The sequence below is a fragment of the Periophthalmus magnuspinnatus genome, chromosome 11 (genome assembly GCF_009829125.3).
Source record: "Periophthalmus magnuspinnatus isolate fPerMag1 chromosome 11, fPerMag1.2.pri, whole genome shotgun sequence".
Lineage (NCBI taxonomy): Eukaryota > Metazoa > Chordata > Actinopteri > Gobiiformes > Gobiidae > Periophthalmus > Periophthalmus magnuspinnatus.
In genome coordinates, this window is record NC_047136.2 from 474,994 (window position 1) to 492,083 (window position 17,090).

At 40.2% G+C, this 17,090-nt stretch overlaps 1 protein-coding gene across 1 annotated transcript in view; it reads left to right on the forward strand.

The window, feature by feature from the left end:
* hpca (hippocalcin) overlaps positions 1-17,090 on the forward strand; it is a 62,651-nt gene that overhangs the window by 33,918 nt on the left and 11,643 nt on the right. The window contains exon 2 of the mRNA XM_033975700.2: positions 14,475-14,652. Within this exon, the coding sequence (XP_033831591.1) occupies positions 14,557-14,652 (96 nt within the window). The 5' untranslated portion in view covers positions 14,475-14,556. The remainder of the gene's footprint in view (positions 1-14,474; positions 14,653-17,090) is intronic.

Here is a 17,090-nt window from a genome sequence, read left to right on the forward strand (position 1 = left end):
CACATCAGGGGATATCACCAGTACCACGCCTCACGCTAATGCTAATGCTAATGCTAATGCTAATACCTCCACTGAGTAAACCAGGTCCCACCACCTCCTGCCACGAGCGCTGATAATAATGCATTTGATTTACATAGTGTTTTTTTAACACTCAAAGACACTTCATACTGCACTTTTCATCCACGCCCCCTGCTGGTGAGAGCTGGGACTGCTCCTCATGTCCACATTTAAACACAGTCCTCTCTGTTACTGAAGTAAAAGTACAGACAGAAGCTTCAGATGTGGTGATTTTGATAAAGTTTGAGCTGAATTTTGCTCAACTGAAACAAGTGACTCAATGTTTTTATTCCATCTGTTTTTATTTGTTTTATATTTATTTATTTGTTTTTTTATGTTTTTCTTTTGCTCAGATTCTGAACGTGTTAAAAATAAACGGCACAGACTTTTGTGCAGGTGTCAAACAAAAATATACTTTTACTTTTCAGTCCAGTTCATAAATGTAGTGCAGTAGAAAGTACAGATACTGCTCTCAAATGTACTCAAGTAAAAGTAAAAGTACACACTGTAAATGTACTTAGATACTTAAACCGTGTACTTAAGTACTTCACTACTTTTCCTCTGTTCTGCGTCGTTGTTTTCTGTCGTATTTGAGCTTCACTGTGATGTAAAAGTCTTATTTAAATCTGTTTCTCATTTGGCAGGTTGTTCTTTCCTGAAGTTATAACCTGTTTTTTTTATTTATTTTTTTTAGATTAATTATATCATCAAAGTTAAATTAAATCATCCTCGTTTCAAAAGACTCAGATCATTAAAAGTCTCGCTCTTTCATTACTCGGCCTTAATTAAACTTTTCACACCGGCGAGCGATTTGTCAGATGACGAAAGCTAAACTTTGCTTTTAAAATGAGCAACAAACTGAAGCGTGTTAGCGTGTTAGCGTGTTAGCGTGTTAGCGTGTTAGCTGCCTGGTGCGTCGCGCTAATTAGCTTGTATTGAGCCATCAAAGCAGTCATTAGTGCGTGAAGGTTTCTTCCGCTCTGGCATAAATTACACTATCAGTGACGCCCCAGCGCGCCGCTCGGGGTGACCTCTGACCCCTGCGCTCGCTGCGTTGGGTAATTGCATTAAGTGGTTTTGTCAGCGCAGAAATACAAGTGCGACGGATTTGTTTTTGTGGTTAGACTGAAGAAGTGTGGCCTGTTGTGGATGTGGAGCCTCCGTAAACAGCTCCACCTCATCAAAAGTGTTTAATAAAATGAGACTTGTATTAAACGGCTCCCCCTGCAGGTCTGGAGCTGAACATTTTACACTCACACTCAAAGTAACGACGATCGTCTGCGGCAGAAAAACACATTTGGATTTTTTTTTTAAAGTTTTGTTTAAATGTTGTGACTGAAAATTACCTGAATTTTTTTGGAAAATATTCAGACAAAAGTTCTGTGTCTTTCGTTGTTTTGTTTTTTTTGTTTTTTTTTAGCTTTGGCGACATCGGGGGATATTTTCAATCATTATAAAAAGATGTTTACGTTTCAGCAAAAGGAAAAGTGAATTTTTTGAGTTAATTACAGTTTGACTTCAGTTTTGTGCCGTGTATTTTAAAGTTTGTACATTTTTATTGGATTTAAAAAATGTCAGTTTATTGAGATATTTGTGTTGGCTGAAAAATTGAATAAAAGTATTGGATCATTTCTATATATTTTTTTAGGCGGATTCTGGTATCGAAAAATGAACTGTACCAGGTATCGGTTCCGTGATATCGGTTGAGTCGATGTCCTGGTCGGGTCTTTAGTCGGATGTAATTACACGATTTACAGGCGGATTTTTCATAATTCCATTTTTAATGCCACTTTATGCAAATACAAAGACACTTTTCTCCACTAGCGCCCCCTGTTGGTCAGTTCTGAGTGAGTGACAGGTGAATTTAACCAACCACAGTGAAGTATAAACTCTACATATCATTTTAGAGCTGAACTTGTTTGAAAATGGAAACAGCCTCATGTTTTTTTTATGTTTCTTCTTCACATTTGTAAAAAACAGACGTGTTTTTCTTTCCTCTGTCCTGGAACGACAGAGGAGCCGTTTCAAACTCACGATTCTCCCTCAGAGCCGCACGATCCAAACTTTAATAAGACGAGCTCAGAGGAATCATTTCAGCAGCAATAACCTCCAGAACGACTCAAACTGAAACAGAAGAAGAAGAAGATTTATGAAATATATCAGAACAATATTTACATTTAGAACAAGTGAAGTGTCAGGAGTTTTATATAGAAAAGTCCATCTATTTATCCGTCTGTCTGTGTATCTATCCATCCATCTTTATCAATCCTCCCGTCCTGCTTATCCATCCATCTTTCTCTTATTTATTTATGTACATCTTATTTTTCCACAGATCAAACACATTTATAATTAATAAAATTCATCTAAAGCATCTACTTCTGTCGACTGTGTCCATCCATCTTTTTATTCTTCTGTCCATCTGTCTATCTATCTGTGCCTATCCATCCACCCATCTGTCCATCTCTCTACCTCTTTATCCATCCATCCTTGCATCTTATTTTCAAGAGTCTTGAGTCAAACACAAAACATTTACAATTAATAAAATGTATTTAATGCATCTGTGTCCATCTCTGTCTCTTTATCTAAACCATCCATCTATTTATTTATTCATTCTTCTATCCATCTGTCTCTCTATACATCTCTCTATCTATCTTTATCTGTCTCTCTATCTTTATCTGTCTCTCTATCTTTATCTGTCTATTTCAGACATGGGTAAACTGTGCCCCGGGGGCCACACACCGTTTCCTTTTCCTTTTCAACAAGTTTTTGATCTTTTGGGACTTGATAAATCTGAGTTTATTTAACTGAAATGTAATAAAATAATGATTAATTTAATTAATGCATTTGGGAAACATTTTGTACAATGATCCTTTCATATTCATGTTATTACATGTTACAGGACAAATCTTTAATGTCATATTTACATATATAAGTCCTGGCCCCGCCCCCCGGTCACATCTGAGACCCACTGTGGCCCGAGGGTCAGAGTGTTTGTCCAGCCCCGTCCATCCATCCATCTATCCATCTATCAACCTGTCCGTCCGTCTATCATCCATCTATCTGTCCATCTGTCTGTCTATCCATCTCTTTACACACAGGAGCATTTCCCATGATGCCTCTGTCCTCGTGTTTTTCCACACCTCCGTCTGTTTTCCTGTGGACGCCGTCGCTTCATAAATTCAATTCAATTCAATTCATTTATTTTTGTAACGCCCAAAATCACAACAACAGTTGTCTGAAGGGCGTTCATGTTTTGGTTGATGGGGGAAACCGGAGTACCCGGAGGAAACCCATCCAGACACGAGGAGAAACATGAAAAACTCCACACAGAAAGGCCTGGTGACCCGGGGATCGAACCAACCTTCTTGCTGTGAGACATGAGTGATGGCACTCAGTCACCGTGCCGCCAAGACACAAAAAACAAAACAACAGGAAGAATCAGACACAACAGGAAAAATCAGACACAAAAATAAACACTTGAGCACGTGCAGCACCGTAAACTCCGCCCTCCTCCTCCTCTGCCGCCGTCACGCTCGCGATAAACACCGAGGCCCCGCCCCGGGGCGGAGTCTGCGGCGCACAAGGAAACATCATATTCAACGGCGCCTCATTTCACCGCCGCGTCCGGACGACAGAAAAAACCCGTCTTTATCTTTGTCACTCGTTCCTCTTTGGCGCTCGTTTTATTTCTATTATTAAAACAGTCACTTTGTTGTCGGCGTTTCGGGGGAGTTATGTAAGACGAGCTGCAGAACGTGACCCAGATAAAAACACAAGAACAAAACGATTCAAACTTGGGCTGATGATGTTTAACTGAAGCAGGAAACGATTAGTCCAAATGGATCTGACCACGACACGTCACTAACGACGCTCATCTGGAACATCAGAGCGCCGTCTCTAATGCGTTTAATGTTTTTACTCGTTTAGATTTAACCGTAAAATCACAACGAGTCAGACGGGAAAAGTGAAACTAGAGAATAAACAACACGACGCCAAGAAAACAGAAGAAATGTGACCCAGAAAGAGACGCACGTCCACAAGAGAAGAGACAGAAGAGACAAACTGGGACGGAAGAAGGACGTGAAGAAATACTCGAGTAAAAGTAATAATACCAGAGTGAAGAAATACTCAAAAGTATCAGAGGGATAAATCTACTTCCTTCATACGACTTTTCCACTGTCATAATCCAGAGACTTGAGGTAGAAAAGTTCTTTAAAACTGTTATTTCTTCAAACTGTCTGTTCAAACGGAGCAAAGGATCATGGTCTATGTAGTTCTCTTTGTTTTTAGCCACAAAACAAAACATTTAAGTAAAAAAAGTTCATAGTTATCCTGATATTTAGTTTTACTGTCACGTCCTTAATGTCGTTGTTATTTAAATTTAAACTTAATCTCAAACTCGAAGCTTTTGGAGGTCGATCCTCAACATTTCGATGCCTCCGTCTCATTGGGCGACGACACGTTCCACAAAAATTAAGTCGTGTGAAGCTCAACAGCGACGCTCTGGTCCTGGAAGAACATTATCCTGGAGCTTTTTGTCAAAATTCAAATAGAGTTCAAAGGCATCGCTAACCAGCTACGTGCTAACCAGCTACGTGCTAACCAGCTACGTGCTAACCAGCTACGTGCTAATATCCTCACTGTGATTGTTTTAAGTCCAAAAAGACAGTTTGAAATGCAAGATTCTGCTAAACGTTTTAATAATTTGTCGTTTTGTAAAGTTCCAGAAGCAGACTTTAAATAAACGCACAGCTCAGCGTCGGTCGAGCGGATCAGCCCTGACTTTTCAAACTTTCACCATGAACAGATCTGACTTATTTGTTTAGTTACAGGTGTTTTTATCGTTCCCAAATACGTTGAAAACTTCCGCAGATCTCACCTGTATTTTGGCTTCGCTGCGTCACTGCGTCTCCATGGAGATAGATGAGCTTAATGTCATACTGTGGAACATTACAGGCGCTCGTGGAACCTCCAGCACAAAAGTTACATCATTTGGATTGCACTTTTTGCGTTTCCGTTCGGTTAAATACTATTCCAGACCAGACCAAAACACTGGAATCAGGATTTAATCTTTTGACTCCCACAAAGCCGCACTTGCCCCGTAGAGAGCGTAATCCCTCGTTCTAGCGTAAGTGCCCCGCGTTCTGCACAGTCGCTCTGTCCGCTCCCGTTAACATCTGGTGTAACGAGGCTAAGCAGGTTCTCGACCCCGCGGAGACCAAACTGGAAAACAAAAACACGAGGGGGAACAATGTGAGGTCAGAGGTCAGAGGTCAGATGTGAAGTGGACGCTCCAAAATGAAACTCATCGAGGCTAGCAGTTATAGCGGCTAATCTGAGGCGGGGTTTCAGATTTGAATTCCGACCACAAGTAACATAGCAACCGAAGAGCCAATCAGGAGCGAGGCTGTTGAAGGTGACGCCCCTTAGCAACGCTGTCAATCAAACCTGTTGCTAACGCTAACAGGAGCGACCTCGGGGACAGAAGGACCTGATTTGTCTGTTATTAATGTTCAGATCTTGATTTACAGACACAATAGTGAAATAAAAACCCCAGGATCATGTAGAGGGTTAATACGAACATTTAAGACCAGAATGACAAGGAAAGAAAAGAAGAAAAGAAAATAACTTAAAAAAAGAAAAAAAAACTCAAACTCAAAAAAATTAATAAATAAACTCAAAATAACTAAAAACAAAAAATAATAATATAAAAAAATAAAATAAAGTCAAAATAACAAAATAATGATAATAATAATAATAATAATAATAATAATAATAATAATAATAATAATAAAATTAACCCCAGGATCATGTAGAGGGTTAAACATTTAAGACCAAAATGAGTCTGAAGCAGCAGAGACAGTGAGAGGAGACAAAAAACAAAATATAAACTCAAAATAACTAAAAAACTAACAAAAAACCCCTCAAAATAACAAAAAAGTAAAAAAAATAAAAAATAAATAAAATAACAAAAAAATTCAAAATAACAAAAAAAAAAAAAATTAAAAATAAACTGAAAATAACAAAAAATTCAATAATTCAATAATTAACTCAAAATAAGTAAAACAAAAAAAAAGAACTCAAAATAACAAAAATAAATTAAAAAGAAAACTCAAAATAAGTAAAAAAAAAAACCAGGATCATGTACAGGGTTAAACATTTAAGACCAAAATGAGGCAACAGTTTTCACATTTTTCGCGTCGTTGGAGCTTGAGTCGTGCTCATGTTTGTTTGTAACGTAGCGGCTAGCACGTTAGCTAAGTCCATTTATATAAACAGTCTAAAAAAGCCAAAAGAAAAGTTGGTATCGTTCAGTTTGACCGTCGCTCGTCGTCTTAGTCGAGAGGACGTCCTTTAAAAACTCCACGCGGCTTTGAACTCTTCATTAAAGATTCTGTTTCTGAAATAAGCGTCTGATGGTTTTTCTTTGCAGATGGAACATTTTGGCTTCTGTCTCAGATTCTGTTTTAACACCAGTGCATCAGTAAATAATGTTTTATTTGTGCATTTGAGTTTGAAGTCTGGGATTGTTTAACTCTATAAAGACGTCAACATGAATCATTCAACTCGCCAAAAAAAGAATAAAACTTCATCTTTGTTTCTCAAACTAAAATGACGATTCTCGATTCTCCGTCGTCCTTAAAAACAGATTAAATTATGTTTGGAGCTAATGACAGTGGCTCAGTCGGTCGAGTGTTTGTCCACAGATCTTAAGGTTGCCGGTTCAAATCCCGCTCTCGACTTATGTGTTTGTGTTGTTCTTATGTTTGTGTTGTTCTTATATGTTTGAGGAGAGAGGAGGGGGCCCCACAGACACATTCAGCCCAGGGCCTCCTTAAAGCTGGGGCCGGCCCTGCTGCTACACCAAGTTGAGCATTTATTTTATTTTATTTTGTTTTATTTTCTTTCTGACAGAGCGATGCTGAGACAGTGAGGGGTTTATGTTCATCGTCTGAGCTTCACCAGGTAGAATCACAGCTTCTTTTGTGTTTTTTTCTTCTTTTTCGTTGTTTCTTCTTTTTCGTTTGTTTCTTGTTTCTTGTTTCTCTGAGTCTAAGTCCAGACACAGATGTTTAAACCAGATTCTTTCCATAAAACACATTTTTAAAGCGGCTCCTTCACGTGTTTGAGGAAAAACTGAGGCTCAACAGAGAGAGGAGATTTGAGCTGTGGACAAAGTGGACAGAATGGCAGTAATGGACCACTTTCTCCACTTTCTCCACTTTCTCCACTTTCTCCACTTTCTCCACTTTCTCCACTTTCTCCACTTTCTCCACTTTCTCCACTTTCTCCACTTTCTCCATCGTGACTGATGCTTTTAAAAAGAGGAAGCTGCTCCTCTGTCTCAGAGCCTGTGGTCGGATGTGGAGCGGCTTCTTCCAAGAAAAATAAAACATTTAATCAAATAAAAATCCTTGACGTGACGATCTGTATTTTTATGTTTACTCGAACAAAACGAGGCTTCATTTTGACACAGAGGTGAAGGAGAAGAAGAGCGTGAAGGAGAAGAAGAGCGTGAAGGAGAAGAAGAGCGTGAAGGAGAAGAAGAGCGATTGTGAATGTTCAGGACGCAGGAGCGGTGAACGTGTTGTGTTTTTGTGTTTTTGTGTCATTTTAATGGAGTGATCTGTTTGGAGTTTTTATTTTGTAATGATCTGATGTTTTGTGTTCAGTTCTATCGGTCAGTTACTGGTCAGTTTAGAGACTCGTGAGGTGAGACGCTGTTGTTTTGGTTCTTGTTTTGGCGAAGGTCACGTCAGTCGCCTTTGTGTTCAGAAAATAAGATATTCTCTCTGTTTTGTCAAACCCCTCACCACACACTTTATACACTTTTCTCACACAGGCGTTAACATTTTCTCACATTTCTCTCTCGTTTAAACTCTCTCAAAGTTCAAACCTTCGTAGGCGTCTTTGTCGGTGCAGAACGTTTCATCGACATTGTGGGTTTTTTTGTCGGGAAGAAAACAAATTGCAAACGTACAGCACTTCAGAGTCACACTGAGATCCAACGTTTATGTAGATTTGACCCTCACATCTTGTTCTGTTCTTGATTTTGTGGTTTGTTGGTCACAGATTTAACTTTAGCTCGACTTTATTCAACAACTGAACTCATCTCGTCTGGTGCGCTCCTCAAATGTGCTGTACTGAAACAATAAGTAGGAACCAATATTATTATAAAGAATTTAAATAATGAATCCAACATAATACAAAAAAATAAATAAAATAAAATATGTACAGAGTAATAAACAAAATACTAATGACCCAAGTAAATGTTAATGCATAAAATAATATACGTCAAATAATTCAAAAGTTACATAAATTTGGCGCATTCTGTGCTGGACAGGAGACACGGCACATCCCTCAGCCAATCAGGACGCACGACACAATGGTCTACAGTCCAACAGCCAATCAGGAAAAAATCTGCGAAACAGCGAGACCAGGAAAGATGAACCGTGATAAACAAGTGATTTTTTTATTTTTTTTACTAACATTTTATTGGGTCATTACATAAAAAATCAAACATTATTATTATTATTATTTATTATTTATTATTATTATTATTATTATTATTATTATTATTATTATTATTATTATTATTATTATTATTATTATTATTATTATTATTATTATTATTATTATTCACTTGTGTGAGTTTGTACATGACATTTCCATCATGACCAAAAGAGTTTAGGCTGAAATAAAAGTCACTAATAACATCTAACTCTATTTAGTAATAACAACAAATGAGTCGATATGTCACAAAAGAAAAACTACAAACCACAACAGTCACATGAATCAGTCCTGAGTCCTGTGATGTTCAAAAAAGTCATATTTTATACGTCTTTTTAAATGTTTCTGTTGTGTAGGATCCTTTAATTTATCATCTTCACACACTGACCCCTCGACACAAACACAGTGACGTTTTTACTGGTTCTAGTCTTAATTTTTTTAATAAATCTGTTTGTCTAAGATGATTTTGAGTCTGTTTGAATAACATCCGTAAATAATCTGTCTTATATCATCACGGCTCAAATCAACAAGATCAGACAATTTGACTTGTTTTAACGTAACAAAAACAGGATTTGTTGGCGCAAGATCGTCCGTTTGGTGAACTGTTCTAACGATCTTCTTTTGGAGTAGAAAAGTAGATGTTGTGTCAAATTTATTACCCCAGATTTCCACACAATAATTCAAACATTTGGAGCAGAGTTTGGACGTGTTAAGAGACACTTCTGCAGCTTTTAATCGTGTTTTCTCCTCAAAAAACATCTCCTCCGCTCTCACTCCGTCCCTAAATCTAAAATCCCTTTGTCTTTGTTTATATTTAGTGTTAATCTCGACCTCGCAGCTCCGCAGAGCCGGTTCCCGTCCACGCTGTGAGTCGGTGATATTTCTCAGAGTATTTTAAAAATGAACTGGCACCTTTAACTTCCCCGAATCCAAAGAGCAGAAAAACCTCGCTGTGCTTCAGTGAAAACTAATTTAAGTTTGGTTGGAGCGTTGAGTCAAACCTCCTACAGACGCCGAGGGCACGTCTCCGGGCGGCGAGCGGAATCGGAGGAGTATTAAAAGCACATCGGCCCAAAGAGACGGAACCTGAAGAAGGAGACGCAGCCGGCCCATATCAGCTTTAATAAACGGGCCATTACTGCGAGCCGGCCCACGTTTCAGAGGGAAACGGGACAAATGATGAAGTAGGAAACAGAAAAGAATTAGTCAAAGCAAAAAACAAGATGAATCCCACTGTGCAGATGCTAACTACGTTTACAAGAGTTAGCTTTCACGGTGCGGCAACCAAAGAGCCAATCAGGAGCGAGGCTGGTGAAGGTAACGCCCCTTCACACTGTCAATCAAACCTGTTGCTAACGCTAACGGGAGCGACCTCTGATTTGTCTCTTATTAATGTTCATGTCTCATAAGTGACTTGGAGACAGAGTGGACGGAGCAGGAAGTGCGTCTATGATCACTTCCTGTTTGTAACGCGGCGCTAGCCTCTGTTATGCTAGCCTATGTTATGCTAGCCTATGTTATGCTAGTCTATGTTATGCTAGTCTATGTTATGCTAGTCCATGTTTAACGCTAACGTGTTCTCCAGGGCAAATAGAGACTCGTTCAAACACGACGTGACGGTGGTTTGGTTTGTTGGAGGCGAAGGTAAAACTAGACTTTAGAGTTAAATTCTCTGCATTTGACCCATTTTTCAAAGTGACTGGGTCAAACTCTCAGGTCTGAGGTGGTTTTATTTATGGCGGGTTTTCCAGTGGTGCAGTTTGAGTCTGTAAAGAGTCAGACACGTTTTTATTCAAACTTTTACAGCCCAAATCTGATCAAAGAACAGAAAAAATAAGAAAAAGTCTTCAAGATAAATAATGAGCCTCACACTGAACGATACACAGGGAGAACATGCAAATTCTGCACAGAAAAGCCCTAAAATCCTGAGCCGGGATACACTGTAAAACTGTACTAAGTAAAGTACACATACATAAAACTTTTACTTCAGTACAGTACTTTAATACTTTTACTTCGTGATGTTCCAACTCTGATTTTCACATTTTTAAATTTAAATATGAAACAGAAACAAACCATGAGACGACGAGTCTGAGGGTCTGAGGGTCTTTGATGGAGCAGGTCTTTCTGCTTGTGGCCCTCAGGAGCCTCAGGGGCCTCAGGGGCCTCAGATATTCCTCTAAAAGTCTCTGCTCCACTTTCTCTTTCATTTTCTCTGCAGACTCAGACTTTTAAAAACTCTCTGCTTTTCTGCTGAATATTTAAGACTTTCATTTGTTTTTATGTCTGTGACTTTCTGTCGAGCTCAAACATAAAACAAATGTCTCCTGCACTTTATAAAAACTATATTTATAAAAACTATATTTATAAAAACTGTATTTATAAAAACTATATTTATAAAAACTATATTTATAAAAACTATATTTATAAAAACTGTATTTATAAAACGTCCTTTCGAGCCACATTTCACACAAACACGTCCTCGTTCTGTCGGAGGTCGTGGTGTGGATCACTCTCTCGTCTCTGGAGCTGCTGTCGGGATTTTCAAACAGAAATTAAAAAAAAAAAATCTCTTTTAAACTTCTTGGATTCACTGATGTGTTTGACCCTCAGTCTGTGAAAAAAAACTCACGATTTTCTCTGATTCTTCTGATTCACTCGATATGAAGTCAGTCTTTGTTGTTGCTTCATTAAGGCTCACATACGGCTCACATACGGCTCACATACGGCTCATGTACGGCTCATATACGGCTCATATACGGCTCACATACGGCTCATGTACGGCTCATATACGGCTTTTATATTTTTCTCTTTCTACATTTCAGGAGACTTCCTCGTGAAGCTCATTGAGAAAAGGCCAGAGGCTGATGATATATATTTTTTTCCGATTCTGAGGATAATTTTTCATATTTGTCCAAGAATAAAAATAAAAAAAGAAGCATGAAAACGCTTTGAAAGTATCACTTATATAACATGTCTTTGGACTAAAGTGTCTTTGTTCCAAACGGAGTGGGCTGAAGTAACACGTACTGCCCCCGGTGGCAGGGAGGTGAAACACATTTCTACTCCACTTCCTGTTCTTGTTTTATAAAGTCGCACAAATGTCATAATATTAACGTTCACAAAGATTCAGATGTGCAGTTACCACATGAACACTAATGAAATAACCCCAGTGTGGCGCCCCCTACAGGCCCTGACAATATGAGGGTTTTATGGATTTTCTCTAAACGTTTCAGCTCCGTCCACAAAATAAACTGTGGCTGTTCGAGAAAATGTGAACCTGAAATAAATGAAAAAAAAACATAATAAGAGTCGTAAAACTTTTTTTCTTCGCTCCCTAATTCGATTATTACGTTTCTCGCAGCGCGGCCCTTACAGGTTTGTTTGGAGACGGAGCGAAAATGCGACGGGAAACAGCAGAACGGAGAGAGCCGGAGCCGTGAGGAAGAGCCTGAGGAAGAGTGTGAGGAAGAGCCACAGAACAATGACAAGCTCCAGTGTTTTTCCCTCCACCCTTCACTGGAGAGTCTTTGCCTCCTCCTCCTCCTCCTCCTCCTCCTCCTCTTCCTCCTCCTCTTCTTCCTCCTCTTCCTCCTCTCTTCCTCTTCCTCCTCCTCTTCCTACTCTTCTCTTCCTCCTCTTCTCTTCCTCCTCCTCTTCTCTTCCTCCTCCTCCTCTTCCTCCTCGTCTTCCTCCTCCTCCTCCTCTTCCTCCTCCTCCTCCTCCTCTTCCTCCTCCTCCTCTTCCTCAGACCTGACGCAGACACATTTTTCCTGATGTTATTTCCATTTGCTGCTTTACGTCTTAGACTTTCCGACTCAAAACGACGCTTCTTCTGATGAACCTATTTCAAACCCACATGAGGCCGTTCCGCCGCCATCACGGCGCCGCCGCCGCCATCACGCCGCACTTTTGTAAATGTTTGTACGTCTGATAAAGAAGCGACGCGTCTCTGACAATGTGACCTCGTTTTGGATGAATGTGATTTGAACGATCAGTGTGTGTGTGTGTGTGGGGGGGTGTGTGGGGGTGTGTGGGTGTGTGGGTGTGTGTGTGTGTGTGTGTGTGTGGGGTGGGTGGGTGTGTGTGTGTGTTCATCGAGCCTCGAGCGTTTACAGCAGCGAGTTTGGAGCCGAGTTCCATATTTGAAATTCTGACCATGAGTGTCATAGCAACCAAAGAGCCAATCAGGAGCTGAGAGGTTTGGAGCGGGCGCTTAGCAACACTGTCAATCAAACCTGTTGCTAACACTAACAGGAGCGACCTCAGGGAAAGAAGGACCTGATTTGTCTGTTATTAATGTTCATATCTTGATTTACAGACACAATAGTGAAATAAAAAGGATCATAAAGGGTTAATACGAACCTTTTAAGACCAAAATGAAGTGAACTGGAGCTGATGGAGCAGGAAGTGATCCTGTTTGAACACAGTGGCTAGCAGGTTAGCTATGTGCACATATATAAACAGTCTGTGGTGTGGTCTGCACATAATTAGAGCTTTGATGGAGAGTGGGAGGGGCTAAGTGGAGCGTGTCACTGTGTGTGTTTGTGTGTTTGGTTGTGTGTGGCTCTGGGTAAAATCTGTTTTAATTCAACATCGAGTCTGTATTTCCACAGATCTGCTCAGTGACCTGCTGTAGAATCTGAATAAAAACACACTGTACCACATGATACCACACTATCACACTGTACCACACTGTACCACACACACCACACTGTACCACACTGTACCACACTGTACCACACACACCACACTGTACCACACTGTACCACACTGTTGGCTCGTTCTCTTGAGGCTCCAGTCTCTCCGTGTGGCGGTTGCATTGTGGCGTTGACAGGGCGGAGATGCTCATGAGCATAAACAGAGTCGCTGTGTCGACTCTGAACTCGTCTCTGAGCTCGAGTGTAAAATATTAACACGAGAAAAGAAGAAAATCAAACTGTTTAAAGCTGTGGCTCAGTAAAGTGACTCCTGCAGCTTTAATCCATGATCTGATCATCAAAAACAGACCTGGAGTTGTGTTTTGTTTCATTCACATGTTTGAGTCACATTTTATTATTAGTCTGTTACATCTACAAAGATCAAAATGTGACGTTCCACCTTGTGATGTCATCAAGTGGTAGTTTTCAAGTGAACTCCTCCTTTTACCTTTAGTTCAGTCGAGATAAGAGACAACTCCAGGACTGAAATGATCCACATGATTCTAGTGAAGGTGGAGTTTAAAAACACAGTGGAGCACTTCCTGTATCACCACATGATGACATCACAAGGTGGAACAGAGTGTTTTCAGTTTGAGAGAAGAACTCAGCCTAAATAAAGTTCGGTTTATGACGAGGAAACAACATTAAAACAGAAAATAGATGAATATGAAGCTTTAATCGAAAACACATTAAAGGATCATTAGCAGAAATAATGAAAATGGCACCTGCTCTTTGTTTTCTCTTTGTTCTTTTCTTTGTTTGATTAAATGACGTTCTAATAAATACTTTAATAATATTTTTAAAAGACACAAGATGAACAAATTAATCTCAGCCTCGTTTAGCCCCAGATTAAACATCAGGCTCTGAAAACCTGAAATGGTTTATTATTTTAGGACATTTTGGTTTAATGACATTGTGTTTGTTAGAAAAAAGGTCTGGGTTTGTAGAGCTCGATAGAAAAACGTACAAACTGTGGAACTTTCCGGGCAAAATAAGCAGGTGTCAAACCCTTCAGCAGAAAAGTTACGCAGTGCAGCTTTACGATGAGTCTGGATGGGATTATAAAGACGCTGTGGAGCTTTTCTTTAAATCCACTGAACAGTTTTCCAGACCGACCTCAGGTTCAGTTTTCGTCGCGTTCCTCTCTGTCCTCTTCTTTCTTTTTGTCGCCTCTTTGTTCACGTTTTTGTGTTTTTGTGTGATTGACAGGTGTGAAACGCAGCCTGGCTAACGCTGTAGCCGCCGCCGTCGCCGCCGTCGTCAAGGAAACCCAGACTCCTGTCCGGTTGCCATGGGGAAACAGAACAGCAAGCTGCGGCCGGAGGTGCTTCAGGACCTCCGTGCGAACACCGAGTTCTCTGACCACGAGCTGCAGGAGTGGTACAAAGTAAGTCCACACGTGCGCTAGCTGGAGGCATGTGCTCGTATAGGGAGAGTTCAACCTGCAAAGTCTGAAATCTGAAAACAACATCGGGAAAACTCAATGTTCTACTCAACAATTAAACTCCGAGCAGCAGCAGTTTGCCATTTACCAAAGAAAACGAGCGGCCGATCAAATCCATTAACTCACACAAAGGTCAGACTCGTTTGTAAAGGTCAAAATCATCACAGCGACGAGGTCATTCCACATTTTAATCGTCATTTTGTTTATCAGCCTCATTGAATTTAACAGACAAATCGATGTGTAAAAGTGTGTGTGTGTGTGTGTAAAAGTGTGTGTTACATCAGTGTCTGTGTGTCAGTGTGTGTGTGTGTCTGTGTGCGTGTGTGTCTGTGTGTCAGTGTGTGTAAAAGTGTGTGTTACATCAGTGTGTGTGTCTGTGTCTGTGCGTGTGTGTGTGTGTGTGTGTGTGTCTGTGTTTTATATTTGACTTTTCTTGTCTCTAGTCGGGACTTTTTTCTGAATTTGCCTTTGTGATGATTTTTGAGCTGTTAATGCTCCAATAATGAATTTACATGACACATTATAGACAGCTAAAAGCTAAGCTAACTGCTAAGGTAACATAGAAGCTAACTAAGCTAACTGCTAAGGTAACATAGAAGCTAACTAAGCTAACTGCTAAGCTAAAGTAGAAGCTAACTACTCCAGTGTTTCGTTGTTCTCTTTGTTTAAAATGATTGACGTAGAAAAGCGTTTGAGTTCATCCCAATATGATCATTTATCATGATATTTAGAGTATATATATATATATATATATATATATATATATATATATATATATATATATATATATATATATATATATATATATATATCGCTCTTTAACCCTTTAAGGCCTGAGCACACTATGGGCCGGTGCAGCTCACCTCGACTTTTATTCTTTTTTTAGCCATAAAAATCATGTTAAAGTATCAGAATTTACTGCATTTTTTCACATAACTACTTCTATTTTACACATCCATCTGTATTTTTTCTTTTACGCATCAAATAAATGAGTGAAAATCCCCGCAGCCCCTGCGCTTACCACAGGCTGAAGCTGAAGCTGCACTTTGTGTTGGTTCTTTTCTCCCGGCTGTTCTCTCTCATATTTCAGCTGTTTTCCTGGTAATGCGGGCCCTATAGAGGCCCTCGAGCCGTGTGATTATCCTGAGGGGCCCCAGATTAGACGGTGCCGTGGTAAAGTGCCACTGTGACCTCCTCATATGGACGAGTGTTTGTGCAGCGAGTCTGTGGATTAGAGCGTGGATTAAATGTACAGAACAGATGTGTGTGATCAGAGCTCTGTGTGTCCCAGTGTGTGGAGCTAAGCCTGACCCCTGACCCCTGACCCCTGACCCTGAGTGTCCTGGTGCAGTGTGGGTCAGGCGTGTCGGACCAGAGCGACGCGACCACAAACCTCCCGACACGTTTGCTGCGTCGATTAAATATTAAAGCTTCTCGTCTGCCAACTTTCTGTTATTTCTTTGTGTGAAATGTTCCACAGTGCAGCATTAAACATTTCTAAGACACTATCTTTCTCTGAGTGGGGTCGCCTCTCCACAGATCTGACCTGTAACTTGACCTGGTGGTGTCTCACTCACTTAATAAAAGACACTGAGTCTTTTCGTGGAGTCAAATGTGAAGCTAAAATAATCATCAGGTGATGTCAGACCTGGAGACTCAGACTCTGCTTCTGTCTCAGCAGGAAAACTCTGATATTTGTGCTGAACAAACCAAATGGACGTGACTTTGTCCTTCTCTGTGGTCACACAATGAGACGTGACCAGACGAGAGGACAGTCCAGGGGTCAAAGGGCAGGACACGCCTCCTCCTTCACATCTGCTCATGGCGTCAGGGGCTTTGGATTTGGGTTGAAGTTTCTTTGTGGGACTTGATTTTCTGCAGAACGATCAGATCTGAGCCGTAAAAGAGAATTATGAAGTAAAACGACACAAACGCGACTCAGGTGTTTCATTCTGCTTCATTTACACAGCCCCGAGAAACATTTAAAATACTTTTATATTTCAGACTCGATATTATCGTTCATCGTCTGTATCGACCTCAGTCATTTATCGCTCGTGACCTCGTGACGTCCGTTGGTGATGTAATCGTTAAAGTTTTGATGACATCATGTTTTTGAATCTGGAGGTTGGTGGTTCAAATCCTCGGCTTGAACATCATTAACAAAAGACGAAATTAAATGTGTGAACGGGACAAACTGATCGGACTGAAGTGTCGTGGACGAGCAGAGAAACGTCCTCAGTCTCACGATTTGTCCAGTGACAGATTTGATTTTGTCTTTTGTTAACGACGTGTTTGATCGTGATGGATTACACAGACGTAAACATCACTGGTTGAGATGAACACTGTCTTTGTGTCATTGGGCAAGACACTTAACTCCCCTC